The following is a 13,334-nucleotide window of genomic DNA, read 5'->3' as shown; positions in this document are numbered from 1 at the left end:
CAAACCAACGGGACCTTGCGCAAGCAAAAGAGAAAGGGCAGGATTTAGTGCTAATTTCCTTCACTCACTGTTTTGGCCTAGAGATTTCAATGTTTTCCGTAGACTTGAGTCTGAGATGGCATAATCCTTAGTGTGAGGATGCATGTAAGCCGCTGGCTGGACTCACAGGATCGATATACAAGATCTCCATCCAGCTCATGCAATTTAAACACATTCACAGGGGAGACAAAATCGGTTAGCAACTGCCCTCAGGACAAGGTAACTCGCACCGGTTCCCATGGATCTGAAAAGAATCTGTTGTGGAACTCGTTGAGACAGTTAACATATGTTTCAGGTTTTTTCGGAAAGAAGGCGGGTGTATAAGGGGGGAAGGCGCGACGAATTACGAACACCAACAGCAACGGGACTCACATTTAATGCGTCTTATTGAACACATTAACGCCGTTTGATCTCCATGTGTGCGCCCCGAGCGTCAAGGTCGTATAACATAGTCCGAAGCTGCGTGCGTGCTCATTATGACTTCAATATCGCCTTAGTAACGTCATATCGCATCACGAGATGACTAGTAGTGACCCGGGATTTTGTCTAGACTAGAATGGAAACCAGACTTGTCGCTGCTGACAAGCGAAAACTGCTGATGCCAACGTATCCCAGTCACATTAGCGTGGTTTCCAATGTTCACATGCCAGGCAAATTCGAGGATATGAAGAGCAGTCAAGTAACCGATATGAACGCAGGCATGAGAAGACGAACCTCGATAAAAACAGATCCCGTTTCTCCGAACGCTCCGCCCTAAATCCCTTCGCAGCGTTCTCACCTTGATATCAGGGAGACAAACTTCGAAAAGCGAGAACCACCCACAAACGACGTGCGGTGGGACGCTCATCATCGCACGGAGAAGCTCAGGCTTCCGCATAGGCGTGGGATGTCATAATGGCCGCTGTTAGTCTCCAATACGCGATGCGAGCTTTCAAAAGACGTAAAATCACAGGAAATCGGAAAACCGAGGGAAACTGTGCCCCCTTTCTGTAGATCTGGGAATAAGGCATTGGCCCGGACGTCCTCACCGCCTCAAAGTTCCAAAAGATCGAAAAAGTCCGAGTCAGACGGCACGATGCTGCTCCGTTTCCTCTTCCGTGCTCTAGTGCAAAGGCGGCAAACAGCTTTTAATCCGGATAGTCTGTCGAGATTCGTCAAGTTGACGCGGAACGAGTTGCTTGAAGTGCGAAAGACCAATGACGCGTCCCGTCACGCGTGACCACACGCGTCTGTCACGCAAATGATATCGATGGCGGGCGGCTACTTGCGAGCAACTGCAGCCAGCCTCCAGGCAACGGTCTTGCAATTGACAGCTGTTTTCAAAACCACGGGAATTCGCACAAGAAACTGCGCGCAGAAAGATGGAAAGGTGTAAAAGTCGGAATACACGTCAGGGCCGCACTTGCTGTCGTTATATCGTCGCGTCGCGTCATGATGGTCTTGCCTTTGCCAACGCCTCGTTCTCACACCTGATTCTGGGTTCTGCACGGCAGGTCTACGCTTGTCGTGCTCTTGAAGTCGCGGAGCTCTGGCCTTTGTTCTGCGAGAAGAATTAATGTATGTTCTTGTCCTCCGTATGCACCGTGGTCTCCGTGCCCCTACGATCTCATCCATCGTATATCCGGGGACAGGTCAAGGGTGCTCTTTAAGAACCCAATGAACGCTGAGTACTACTTCATCGATGTCACACAGGCAACACAAGCACCTGCGGAGTAACAGTGCGCAGCTGGAAGAGGAAGGCCTTCTGCGTGAGCGGGTCCGCGGACTATCGTGCGCATTCAATCAACTTTACCTTGTCAATACATCACCTCATACAGCGTTGCGCGCGCCTAAGACACCTTTAGATGTTGTGTTGCAACAGCTCCCGCTCCTGCTTCTCATTTCTCGCGCGCCTGGCTGTGCTCTGGCAGCGGCTTCTCATGCCAGCAGTGGGTGCTTCGGTCAATGCGCATTCGAACCCGGATTACATTGACATCTTCGCTGCGCATTGTAATTGAAGCTAGCAGTCGCTTCAAATCCTAGCTATTCGGCCACTACGAACACGAAAGCAACATCAATGTCTTCGTCTGAACGTCTAGAAGGCACCCACGAAGCTCGGCTTCCCAGCGTTGTTATCGACTGCCGCAAGGGACATATTGGGTTATGAAGAAGCATTCAGCGAATTAGATGAACGTTCGCCGTGCCGAGACAATGAATATCGCGCACTTCGGTAGTGTATGATCAGAAGTGATGTACCCGAACTTCAATCGTCCGCGACGGCGCCTACTCAGGCGATGCCTCGAGCTCGAGAACCAGCGAGATAGGTGAGAATTTCGCTGCTCGATGTCATGGTTGTAATCATGCACGCAGAACCGAGGTATCACAGACCTGCATGCCGCGTCATAAAGAGACACTCGACAAACCCTGGGGGTTATTATCAACATGTCCACCTCCTACATCGAGTCAAAGCTTCCTTCAGCTGCTTTCATCGCTCAAAGGCCCGCCTTTACTCGGGCGGTCAGTTATTCAGGTTGGAGAATGTTCGCAGGTGCTATATTGGGCAGGGACCGGCGTCGGAGGTAGCTTGCATAGCGGAGTCGACGAAGGAGGCCATAGATCTGGAGACAGGACGGCATATCGCGGCGAGCTACGTATGCACACCGGAAAAGGTTGAAGGATTAACGTGGAAGGGGGGCATGCGCAGGTGAATCGGGGGACTGTGATTGGCCATGGCTAAGAGGAGAGACTAATCTGCCGTCGATCGCGGCCACCTCACGCGGATCTACTCCGATCTAGACAACAATGCCGCGGATCCAATCTCAATCTCTCTCCACCAGCCGGCCTGCATTTGCATAGCCGGTGCGCGTGTTGTACGATCGACGGTGGAGGCTTCGAGAGCCAAGGCGCTTCTCGCTTGAGTCTGGTGATCTGCGACGATTGCATCCGGGGCTGTGGCTATTCCATGCGCGGGGGCTGGAACGTACAAGTAGCTCCCGTCGTCACAGCCCGGTGACCTTGCGAGTTCATCGAGCCACCTGACATTATGGGCGTCGCACCGCCGAATCCGGTGGACGCATTCGTCAGATGCAACGCAGCGCAGCATTTCGTTATCAAGCCCGTCCAAGGCATTCGGCACGCCCTACGTCCGCTCCGACCAGCACGGAGGCCTCCAAGCGCCAACCTCTACCTCACAAGATCACCAGGCGCCTGATTAGAGGACAAGGTGCTAGGTGAGGACGAGCTTATCCATTTTTGTCCACGTCAGTAAAAGTGACTGTGGCGGTGCACATCCAGCGACGTTCACCAATATCAGCCGTCTAACCCCGACCCGAGAGTTCGAATTTCAAACTTGAGGGCCACAACGTCAGCCTAAGATTCTCACGTCCGTGCTTCGTCCGAGCGTGCTCGGACGAAGCTCCAACTCCCCATCAAGGCCTCTCTCCTCCCCAGCTTCCATGCAGATCACCGCACGAAATACAAGACCCTGAACCACGAAGCCGGCTAGAAATACCTTCCTAGACAACGCTCAGGGCCCAGATTGACGCCGCGATACATGCGGCCTCTTACCTACCTAGACCTCTTCCTTAGAGAACCATTAAGTCATTGCCGTAACCACTTCCTTCCTTCCGACGGTCTCGGATCGGTGTCGGGTATTCCTCGCCTCGCGAAGTCACATCTTATCGTGCCAAGCCATGCCAGAAATAGAGATGTCAAAGAGGATGCACAGGGCGTCCGAGGCTGTCGAACAGGCGAGTAGAACCCTTGCGGCCGTCAGACCCAGGCCTGATCTGCCGCCGCCTCGGAGATGCAGCGATCCTATCCCCGAACGTCCCTTGCCTACTTTGTACTCAGCAAACCGCATTCACGAGGCTTGTGGTAGCGCATACGGTATGAGTGACGGCCGCGCCGCTGTGCCTTCGTCACAGCCGCTGATATTGAACTTATACGGTCATCACACCATGTACGATGTCCGCACGAAACAACCTGTACGGACGGCCACTTGACAGACTGCGGCGATATGCGTGAAGAACTTGTAATTGATTAACAGATAACACGGAATCTACTGTACAGGACGATCATGCTACAGATCTCCAACGTAGTATGTGTCATCACTGTACTAGCTATACCGGGGTTGGTGGACGTAATACAAGGCTCGTGCGTAGTATGTACAGTAAGCACGACAGCGAAGCAAGGAGATGGAATATACGACACAACATTTATGTGACAGCACTCAACAAGATAAACACGTAAGCACACTCGTCAGGAGGCGTCTGACGCAGCTCCATGGTGCAGCTCCAGGCCGCAACGACGGTGACACAGAAAGAAAAGACAACAGCGGACAGCAGGCAGGCTCAACGATGGGAGCACCGTACAGCCCGAGTACGACCCGTAAACGAATAAAATCCAGAATCAACTACCTTGGTGGTGCAGAGTGGTACAACACGCGGCGTCGTGCACTCGGCACAGCACAGCCGCGCGGCGCTCTCGATGCTCAGTAGCCTCATCAGCAGTCCCTCACATCGCCTCTCACGGATCGAGCGCACCACTCACTGCATCACCCCGCCCCCGCCCACACCCACACCGGGCGTAGGATGCTGCGACTTGACATGCCGCGCCATCGAGTCGCCCCTCGACAGCTGCTGGTCACAGTGCGGGCACTTGCTCACCGTCGAGTGCAAATGGCAGGTCGCGATGTGCTTCGCAAGTCCGCTGTAGAACAATTCTCTCCGGTTCGAGCACCCCGGCCAGAGGCAACGCTGCTTGAGCCGCTTGTCCTCCACGTCGCGCCACAAGGGCAGGTGCGCCTCCCGCAGGTGGGCTTCGATGGCCGAATGCTGGGTAGACTCGAGCAGGGCGCCGCAGTTGTCCCACTTACAGTGGACGGTGGACTGGAAAGCGCCGGGGGTCGTGGGAGCAGGGGTCTCGACGGACCCCGAGGAAGAAGGGGTGAACGCGAGCGACGGGGTGGGGCACGGACCAATCGGGGGTTGCAAGTGCGATGACGCGAGAGCCTGGCCCTGCGAGACCTGCGAGTGCGACGGACCAAAAGACGGACCCAAGGAATAGTGAGTGTGGTTCAGATGCACGTGGTCGAGGGACGGTGCAGAGACAGCGATAGCGGGAACGTTGACTCCGAACGGATTTCCAGACATCGCAGAGGCTCCCTGGGACGCGATAGGCAGCGAGCCCGCAAGAACAGGCTGTGGAGCGAAGAGACCGTCGCCTTGCACCGCCCGCTGATGTTGATCCAGATCGACATGCGCCTGCCCCGGGCCCTCCAGGCCCAGCCCCCCCACCTCCAGATGTGGCTGGCTGCCGCCGGTAAAAGACGCCGCCCCCGCGAGGGAGACACTCTCGACGCGCTCGAGCCCCGCGACGGCATGCTCGCAGAGACGCAGCATGTACATCCACGAGTCGCGCGAGACCTCCTGCGGGGAGCCGCCCAGGAGCCAGGCGAGAAAGTCCGCGTACACGGCGACGGGGAGATCCAGCACGGGCGCGGGTGCGGGGAGGCCGTAGAGGGAGACCAGCACGGGGCACGCGCGTCCTTGCGTGACCGCACCGGCATCTGGCCGCATGCGAGCCAGATATGCATCTGGATATCCATCCTGCGGTCCCGGTGCTGTCGCGGGTACAATGGAGTGGGATCTGATGATGATGGCGTCGCTGTTTAGCGATGGTGTCCTGGGACGCACGCGCGCTGTGGACCATACCTGCTCATTTCCGAGTCGGATGGTTCGTTAAATGACATGGGTTCTGCGTAGTTATGTGGTAGTTGACGTAGCGCGGCTGCCCTGCGGGGGCGTACGCAGCGCACGCGCAAGATGGTGGTGGGAGAATAGAGGGAGTCGTGTGGGAGACACGGCCTCGCTTGTGAGGCTTAAATGGGCGGATCAGTCCGGTGGCGCCTCGTGGTGTGAATCTCCTGCTTATTATATCGTGATAATAAATAACAAGTTGTCAGGAAGCGCCTCTTTACCGGTGAACGTTTCAGCGTGCGTCTTCTCGACATGGCGAGCATTTGTGTTTCCTGCGACGATTTAAATGAGCACGGTCATATTTGATTTGGCTTGAACTGATATAGAATTCTGACAATTCACATTCGGATTCAGTGCTACATCATAATTCATTTAAAAATGACGTCACCTACTTCGCCTGAAATACACGCACCTCACCCATTGAAATTGGGCGTTGCAACGTAAGAACGTCGTTTTTACGAGATCGAAGGCTTTGTGTGGTTCACGTGCTGAAAATTTGCTTCCGGCTAGAACAACGCAGCCACCCTAATTGAGAAGAGAGTCGTTTTTCTGACGAAAAGGCAGAATATACGACGTTTGAAATTCTCCGCAGGGATCGGACATCAATATTGTGGTTTTCGACCAAGTTGCTTGCTCGACAGAGCCTCAAAGTCGCGCTTCGCGAACTGGTAGGCAGTGCGGCACGTGATGCCTTTTTCGCCTTGATTGATCCGCGACCCTGAGGAGTCGGACAAATTTGGCTATTATCCTTGGCAGCAAATTTTCATGTCCGGATCTTTCGCCTGCCATCCGCACCGATGTGGCGTCCGATATCCAGGTTCAGTTTGCGGCTGTGGGTGATGGTCGCTCGCCCACGTACTTATAACTTAACGGGTGGAGGCAGGTTGGCGGCTTTGACCGTTGCATCCCACTCCGTTGCCCGACGATTGGACGTCCCGCGCCCCTCGCCCCGCCTCAGACTTCTCTGGATCGCTTGATCGAGTAACTCACCGTCTCAACACGGCCCCTCGTTTGATTGCCTCCGTTTGATCACCGTCATGCGCCAAAATATATTTCCCGCCTTGGCAGGACGACCGGTATAGATCTGTCTCTCTTTGCCTCGGACGTTTTTGATGGCGCGGCACGGACGACATGATATCCACTGCACGATCGTCACGGGCCGAAAGCACCAAAAGACCACGACGCGCGCAAACGGTGGCGCACACGATGAATGCGTGCGTTCCGCGTGGAAGACCCCGAGAAGCGTGTACTAGAAGAACCGAGGGACTGTCGCCTAAAATCGCTTCTCGCGTAATTCGTGTGCGTCTAGTCTAATTGTCATCTACGATCAGCAGATTACTGAGCGAACCACAGACCTCATGGTAGTGTGTCCGAGCGCTGGATAGCATAGAGACAACTTACACATAAAGAAAAAAACCCCGCCTGTCACTTTTCTGCGCCCCTTTCGACCGCCAACCATGGGGCCCTGCTATCGATCGCTTCGTCACATCGAAGGCGTCCCTCAGAGGGAACTTCTGGACAAATAACATAAAACAAGCATGCGTAGCGGTAAATGTCGTAAGGTTGTATACAGCAAGCACACAACGGACGTGTCATAACAAAATCCAAGGTCGTAACTGTCCATCGCATGTGGGTATCGAGGGCAAACAGTGTCATGCAGCAAGAACATCGAAGGAAGAAAAAAAACTCTTTGACACCCTACCGGCAGCTTCAGTGGTTCAAGTGTGTCCTGGAGATGTGTTGGCCTAAGCGGGCGTATTCCAAATCGGTCATTGCACAGCCGCATCCTCCTACGTTCCATTGGCAGCGGGTGCGGTTCCTCGCGTCCCATGGGCTCAAATGGCGTTCCTTAAGGTGCTTTTCCACTGCGCTTGCTGTGCATTCGGCGAGGGGAGCGCCGCAGTTGCCCCAACGGCAGATGAGGAAAGACGTCGCGTTGGCCATGGTGATGAAGGATGAGAGTTGGGAGGGGTAGCTGACGAAATTGGTTAACAATTCCCGTGAATACGCGAGTCTCGTGCGGTAATCGAGAACAACATACTGAGATGTTAGGAACTCGAGTTACGAATGCCTTTATGATGCCGGCGACGAGGCGGGGCTGTCTGTGCTGTACATTAGACGTGCGAACACCGCGATCGACTTGCGGAACTCACCTGAGGACAGCTGGATTGTGGACGGGACGGTGGATATGGGATAATATGGATTCCTCCACGGAACGACGGCGCTTTGGACGGGAGAGGGAGGAGAGGGGTGGAGGGAAAAGTGTAATGAATGCGGTTCACATCTTTGGCTATTTATCCGCCTTGCGCATCCAGCGCATACGCGCCGTAGCGCCTCCACACCCACAATCGCGCCGCTAACCAACTCTAGTATTCCTCATAATGGCTTGCTGTGTATTCCAGAATGAAGAGAATAGAATCACAGGAACAGCTGATGTACTCGGGCGCGCGCACGCTCGCAGAACGAAAAGTAACCGGCCGTCCGCAACGCCACGATAACTGGACGGTCTGTCAAACCGCGCACGCGGTCCGAGCACTGCCAGTTCCCTTCACAAGAGCCGACCGACCATACCCGATGCTATGAATGCGAGTATCCAAAAACCTCTTAAGCGATGCGGCCAAAGTCGCTCTCCATTCCCTGCGGTCCGCACCGTGCTTGTCGGCGCAGCGCTCAAAGAGCGCTTAGCAGGCGTGCGGCGGAAATGGGCGACGTACCGTAATACCTTTTCGAACAGTCCCTATTATTTGTATCTGAGGAGCAGTGTATAGCGCATGAACCGGGTACATAGATATGGACCATGCCGCCGGTGATGCGGAGTCGACACTGTCCAGTGTCGACGATCCAAGTTTGTAGCGGCGATCACGGATCCTCGGGTCAGGTGACGTCGATTGTTTCGGACACTGCCTCGGTCAACCACCGTGACCGACCGCGATTCTCGCATCCCCCCTTCATCTGATTAGACAAAGCGGACAATGGTGTTGAAACATGCACGTTTGCGGGTCCGCGTCACTATAATGGCGGTGCGAATTCCATCATACGTCCCCCCGATTCCACAAGGCGATGTGATAAGGAACGTAAGAACAACAACCTTCGAACCAAATAGGGAATGATCATCAAACTCTTTGCACAGCAGGCTTCTAGTGGTCGGGAACATCGGTCTGTTCTCACTCCTATGAAACGGAGGGGGCACCGCCGACAAAGCGTATCCTCGCCTCGCATCGGTGCGACTTGCAGCGAAGGACCGATGTGGGGATGTAGATGCGGATTTTCCGACCACTAGCGGGAGAAGGAGGACGGAAGGTGCCTTCGACCTAGCTTGAGGATCTCAGAAGCAATCAGGGCATCAAGAACTTCGCGGGAGCGGGCGCAAGCGTAAAACAATCGCTATTTTGAGCGTAGATGACCATCGAAAGTTCAATTACCACGTAGGTGACGTCCCGTGGTACCATCGCCTCGCTTATCGTTTCATGTGAGCCCTGTCATCTGGGAAAGGGGAATATCGTTCTCACAGTGGTCTGACAGCGCAGGTGCACGTTTCGGTGGTCTGCGGGCTTATCACACACTAGCGACGATCGAAGTTCGTTCCTTGATAGGCTCTGGCACCGCATCTACTCAGCCCTGACCAACATGGATGCTTCCATTCGTGATGCACGGATGGCAACACGCCAATCGATGACCGCGGTATAGGCGACATGGCCACTTGAAACGATCCGGTGGTATGACGGGAATTGCAGTACTGCTCTCTGTGGGGCCGCGCATACATGAGTCTGACGCGGCCGTGGTCCGACGCGGCCACAGCTCACCTCCGCAGAGGGTCGGTGAGGTGCGTGAGCGCGGGGTACTAGTGGGATTTCTGATTTTCTGTGAAACGTCAGATGACACTCCAAATGCAATTGGAAGACGATGGCTGATTGGTAGATCATTTACATCGCTCCACGACGGGACTGTGAAAAGCATGAGGCCCGAGACCGGAAACGCTTGCCAGAAGACTGTGAGAAGCTTGTTCCACATCCGGACAGCGCAGATCTCGGAGAACCTTGAATGAGATAATAATCCGAGGGCGGAAGAGGAATGGGCAATTCAGCGTGCACAGCCGCGGAAAACTCGAGGCCCACTTGCACATCAGTCGTCATGCAGATGGAACGGACTGAATAGATAGGCGAGATGGGTTAGGTTACATTAAACCAGGCAGAACGAAGTGGCTTCTTCTCGGAAGTCCGTTCTGGCGTTGCATAGTGGACAAATATGGAGCTATTCTTCGTCGTCGACGTGAGAACGCCCGTCTCCATGATGGATGAGCGCAAGAATCCGCGGTCAGAAGTGACAGGTGCCGTCACGTCAGGAAGGCGCCCGAATTTAATATCGCTGCCAAGGGGTCTTGCAGCTTCGAGAAGGCAAGCGAAGCGAGCGATGATCGCAGAATTAAGTCGTCCAAAAACTGCAACGCTCGGTGTAGCGTTTGCCAGGAATGGTCTGCGGAGGACAGGTCTTGCGGGTAGCATTATTGTCATTGCATCTAATACGAAGCGCCAGGATGCAAGCAATACAAATGCGCATTCCATTGTCAATAGCGTGCCTTGATCCACTAGAAGCACGAAGTGGCGTGCCGAGGAGGTGCTTCTCACGGACATTGTAACAGGATATCGCAAGATCCGCAATAATTTCAGCGCCATGCCAGGGAAAGCCTCGTATTCATGAGGATCCTATCAGGGACATGAACGCCCATGAAAACGCATCAGGGTCGACCTAAATTTCGTAAAGCGTCAGACATGTCTCATTTATCAGGAGCCTGACCAAATAGCGTCGCGACATGCAAGATCGCATTTATGAAACTTGAAATGCGAGATGGCCGAGTAGATACACCGAACGGCCAGGAGTACCCGTAACCGATGTTCTTTACGACAGGGCTCCGGCGATGCCCAGTTAGTCGCGCCTTGCTCTAGGCAATGAGGGCTTCAGCACGAATCGAATCGAATGCAGGCCTCGCACCTGATCGAAACGCGGGATGACATACCTCGCATAGTGTTCAAATGAGGAAGCCACCATGGTGGTTGTGGACGTAGACCCCGTCCCCCCCTTCCGGTCTGGAAACCCAGAAACAGAGACTCGCCACGGAGCGTCGTTGCATACTGTTTATGTTATCTCTCCGCGATCAGATGTTCCAACAACGCCATAGCGAAGGATGTACAGGCCCTGATCTGGGCTGCCACTTCCAAAATATCGGCTATGAAAGCGAAATGCAACGCAAAAGCAGCGGGGAACAGCTGCTGCGCGCTGAGGCAGGGTCCTCGTAGTGGGGATGGAAGCATACTATACCCGGATTGGGGAAGAAGTTTCGAGGACTCGACAACCGCGGCAGTTTCCACGACGGGCGCCGGTTGGCAGAGCGCTCAGCGACAGACGCTCAACGCGTGCGTCTAAACTTCAACCACGCTTAGGCGCGCACAAGGACAGGTAGTGACTCGCCGAGTCGTCTCGGCTAGCTCTGAATGCCAATTATTTTGCTCGATATCCTTGACGAGCTTTCTTACATGGTGTGATGAACATGTGAGCTCACCTTCCCGACGTGGCAAGGCTGGCATGAGTTGACTAGGGGGATGTGGTTAGTTTGGCCGGCTCAGAAGGGCATGCCACCGCTGAGGAGGGAAATTGGGAATACAGTATCTTTGAGGAGTTGCCTGCATGGCTCCGAGTCATGACGATGGACAGCATTGTTCTTCTGAATATAAGACGACATCCGAATACAGGGGATCCTCGGTAGTCGGTTATTCCTTGTCATATACCTACTCAGCCACCCCGGCGACCCGACGCCTTTAGTGAACTTCACCGCTTCAGCTTCCCATGTACGATCATCACATCTTGCTCGCGAAAACGCCTGGCTCACATGTTACTCTAGCTCTGGCGTCCAGCATATCGACTATGCGTCTGCCTCAACAGCAATGAGTCGACGATCGGTCACTTTTCTGTCAGATTTGCAATGACGACTGCTCGAGGCGATGCTGGCAAGGCACAGCCCCACCGGCTCATCCCTCACTTATCAGCTCGTCATGATTCCCATGGGGATGGCTTGGCCTCTTTGGGGGGTGGTCACGGAGTGCGTGCATTCATTTCCGTGCACTAACATACATGAGTGGGGCAGAGTATTCAACGTTGAGGTGGATGTCTAGGCTGAAGGGGGGGTATTCAAAGTAGCATGGCACAGCAGAAGCGCGTTGGACGAAACCAAATTATCGAACGCGGTGGTCCTCTCAATCCACTGTCCCCCCTCACCGACTTGGCACATGTCAAGCATTAGGCTATGTCGGCGACGAGGAGGCATCGACGAGCGACTCTTGTAACGCGGCACCCGCATGGTACCATTTTAAGAGGCGATGAGCATGGCTTCGTCAAGATCTATTCGTCCGGCACCATGCTCTGCGGCCTGTGCGAAGGTCATGGTCAGGCCATAATGGTCGAGGTACACTTGGAGGGACCTACGTAGCATGATATGGTACGTCGGGATGCTTATCCTCCATATGGCGCTTTAACGCGTCACTTCTGCTGTAGGTCTTCCGGCACCCAGTCACAGGACAGGTCCTTTTGCTCGTCTTCAGATGCTTGTTCGCGATATGTCTCCCAACGTTTCCCGAACTCATCTTCTTCATGCAGATGCGGCCATCTTGATCTCTCCACAAGCATCTCACGTTCTTGACACGTTTCAAAGTCTCCCCGAAGTGCTTTATCGCGAGATGCTGCTCGATGCTGTGTGGCTTTGGTTGCTCGAAGGCGAGCTGACAGTCGTTCCAGTGGCATTTCAACTGGTCTCCGGCATCTTCCGCGGGAAGTGACTCGGGCGTGGGGTAATCCTCGGGTTCGTACGCAAGCGAGTTTGCTGTCGCGTTGGCACTCGGGCCAGCGCCCTGAGCATCATAGTCAGCCGATGGAATGAAGGTCGGTGGCGCGCCAAGAGGGGGGTCTGCTGGGTTTGGAGGAGGCTGCGGATAGTACGGTGGCGGGCATGAGCTGACGTACACCATGCGGTAAGAGTCGCACAGCAGCACAAGCGCATTGGCAATGTCGGGTGAGAGCGCGTCAACGGCATGGTCCTGTAGTGCAGTCGAACGTAGCCATTGCTTGAAGTCCTCCGAAATCGTGACCAGAATGGGATGTGGGGGAAGCGCGTAAGCCCCGTCATCGTTCAGAAATGGGTATGGATCGGAAGGGAGCGGAACGTCACTGGTGACACGTTCATCGAAGACTCAACCTGCAATTCGTGTATACCGATAAGAGAGACTTACAATGTCGGGAGGTCATCCAAATCCATGCTGCTACGCTGAGGAGGAGAGCGTGGATGAGAGATCGAGGACACTGACGTGGAGTCGTCGATGGTGGGGAACTGGGGAAAAAGAAATGAAATGAGAGGCCGCGATATATACGGGACAACAACGAGCGAGCGTCGGTTATTTATTATCATATATTATGGAAGAGAAAAGAATATGCGTTGCCCGCGATGTTACTTGCCGATCTTGCATTTCAATGTCAGGTCCGACCTAGCGCCGCTCAGCTGGAGGCATCACT

The 13,334-nt window shown here is 54.4% G+C and overlaps 5 protein-coding genes across 5 annotated transcripts; 1 reads left to right on the top strand and 4 right to left on the bottom strand.

Moving 5' to 3' along the window:
- Positions 1 to 3,728: 3,728 nt before the first annotated feature.
- LAESUDRAFT_755962 (uncharacterized protein) lies at positions 3,729 to 5,597 on the bottom strand (the record flags this gene model as incomplete). The annotated part of the gene is made up of 2 exons (XM_040912107.1): positions 3,729 to 3,855; positions 4,570 to 5,597. 2 exons carry the CDS (start codon positions 5,595 to 5,597, stop codon positions 3,729 to 3,731), a joined length of 1,155 nt encoding a protein of 384 aa, XP_040768202.1.
- A 1,637-nt stretch (positions 5,598 to 7,234) lies between these two features.
- On the bottom strand, positions 7,235 to 8,028 carry LAESUDRAFT_721825 (uncharacterized protein). Its single transcript, XM_040908083.1, has 3 exons — positions 7,931 to 8,028; positions 7,819 to 7,879; positions 7,235 to 7,752 (listed from the first exon to the last, which is right to left on the bottom strand). Exon 3 carries the CDS (start codon positions 7,719 to 7,721, stop codon positions 7,488 to 7,490), a length of 234 nt encoding a protein of 77 aa, XP_040768201.1. The 5' UTR covers positions 7,722 to 7,752; positions 7,819 to 7,879; positions 7,931 to 8,028; the 3' UTR covers positions 7,235 to 7,487.
- A 1,378-nt stretch (positions 8,029 to 9,406) lies between these two features.
- LAESUDRAFT_721822 (uncharacterized protein) lies at positions 9,407 to 10,026 on the top strand (the record flags this gene model as incomplete). The annotated part of the gene is made up of 1 exon (XM_040908082.1): positions 9,407 to 10,026. A coding segment is annotated over exon 1 (323 nt), but the record flags the coding sequence as incomplete, so codon positions are not given.
- Positions 9,868 to 10,741, bottom strand: LAESUDRAFT_426322 (uncharacterized protein). The gene has a single exon (XM_040902413.1). The coding sequence runs from the start codon at positions 10,448 to 10,450 to the stop codon at positions 9,947 to 9,949; it is 504 nt and encodes a 167-aa protein (XP_040768199.1). The 5' UTR covers positions 10,451 to 10,741; the 3' UTR covers positions 9,868 to 9,946.
- A 1,509-nt stretch (positions 10,742 to 12,250) lies between these two features.
- On the bottom strand, positions 12,251 to 13,080 carry LAESUDRAFT_711629 (uncharacterized protein; the record flags this gene model as incomplete). Its single annotated transcript, XM_040906848.1, has 2 exons — positions 12,251 to 12,992; positions 13,055 to 13,080. 2 exons carry the CDS (start codon positions 13,078 to 13,080, stop codon positions 12,251 to 12,253), a joined length of 768 nt encoding a protein of 255 aa, XP_040768198.1.
- Between the last annotated feature and the right edge of the window lie 254 nt (positions 13,081 to 13,334).

Source organism: Laetiporus sulphureus, assembly GCF_001632365.1.
Source record: "Laetiporus sulphureus 93-53 unplaced genomic scaffold LAESUscaffold_5, whole genome shotgun sequence".
In the NCBI taxonomy this organism is placed as follows: domain Eukaryota; kingdom Fungi; phylum Basidiomycota; class Agaricomycetes; order Polyporales; family Laetiporaceae; genus Laetiporus; species Laetiporus sulphureus.
The sequence above is the reverse complement of the archived record's forward strand: the minus strand, read 5'-3'. Positions and strand labels throughout refer to the sequence as shown.

Excerpts from the sequence above, each read along its gene's own strand:
- LAESUDRAFT_721825 (XM_040908083.1), bottom strand. The coding sequence starts at position 7,721 with ATGGCCAACGCGACGTCTTTCCTCATCTGCCGTTGGGGCAACTGCGGC.
- LAESUDRAFT_426322 (XM_040902413.1), bottom strand. The coding sequence starts at position 10,450 with ATGGCGCTGAAATTATTGCGGATCTTGCGATATCCTGTTACAATGTCC.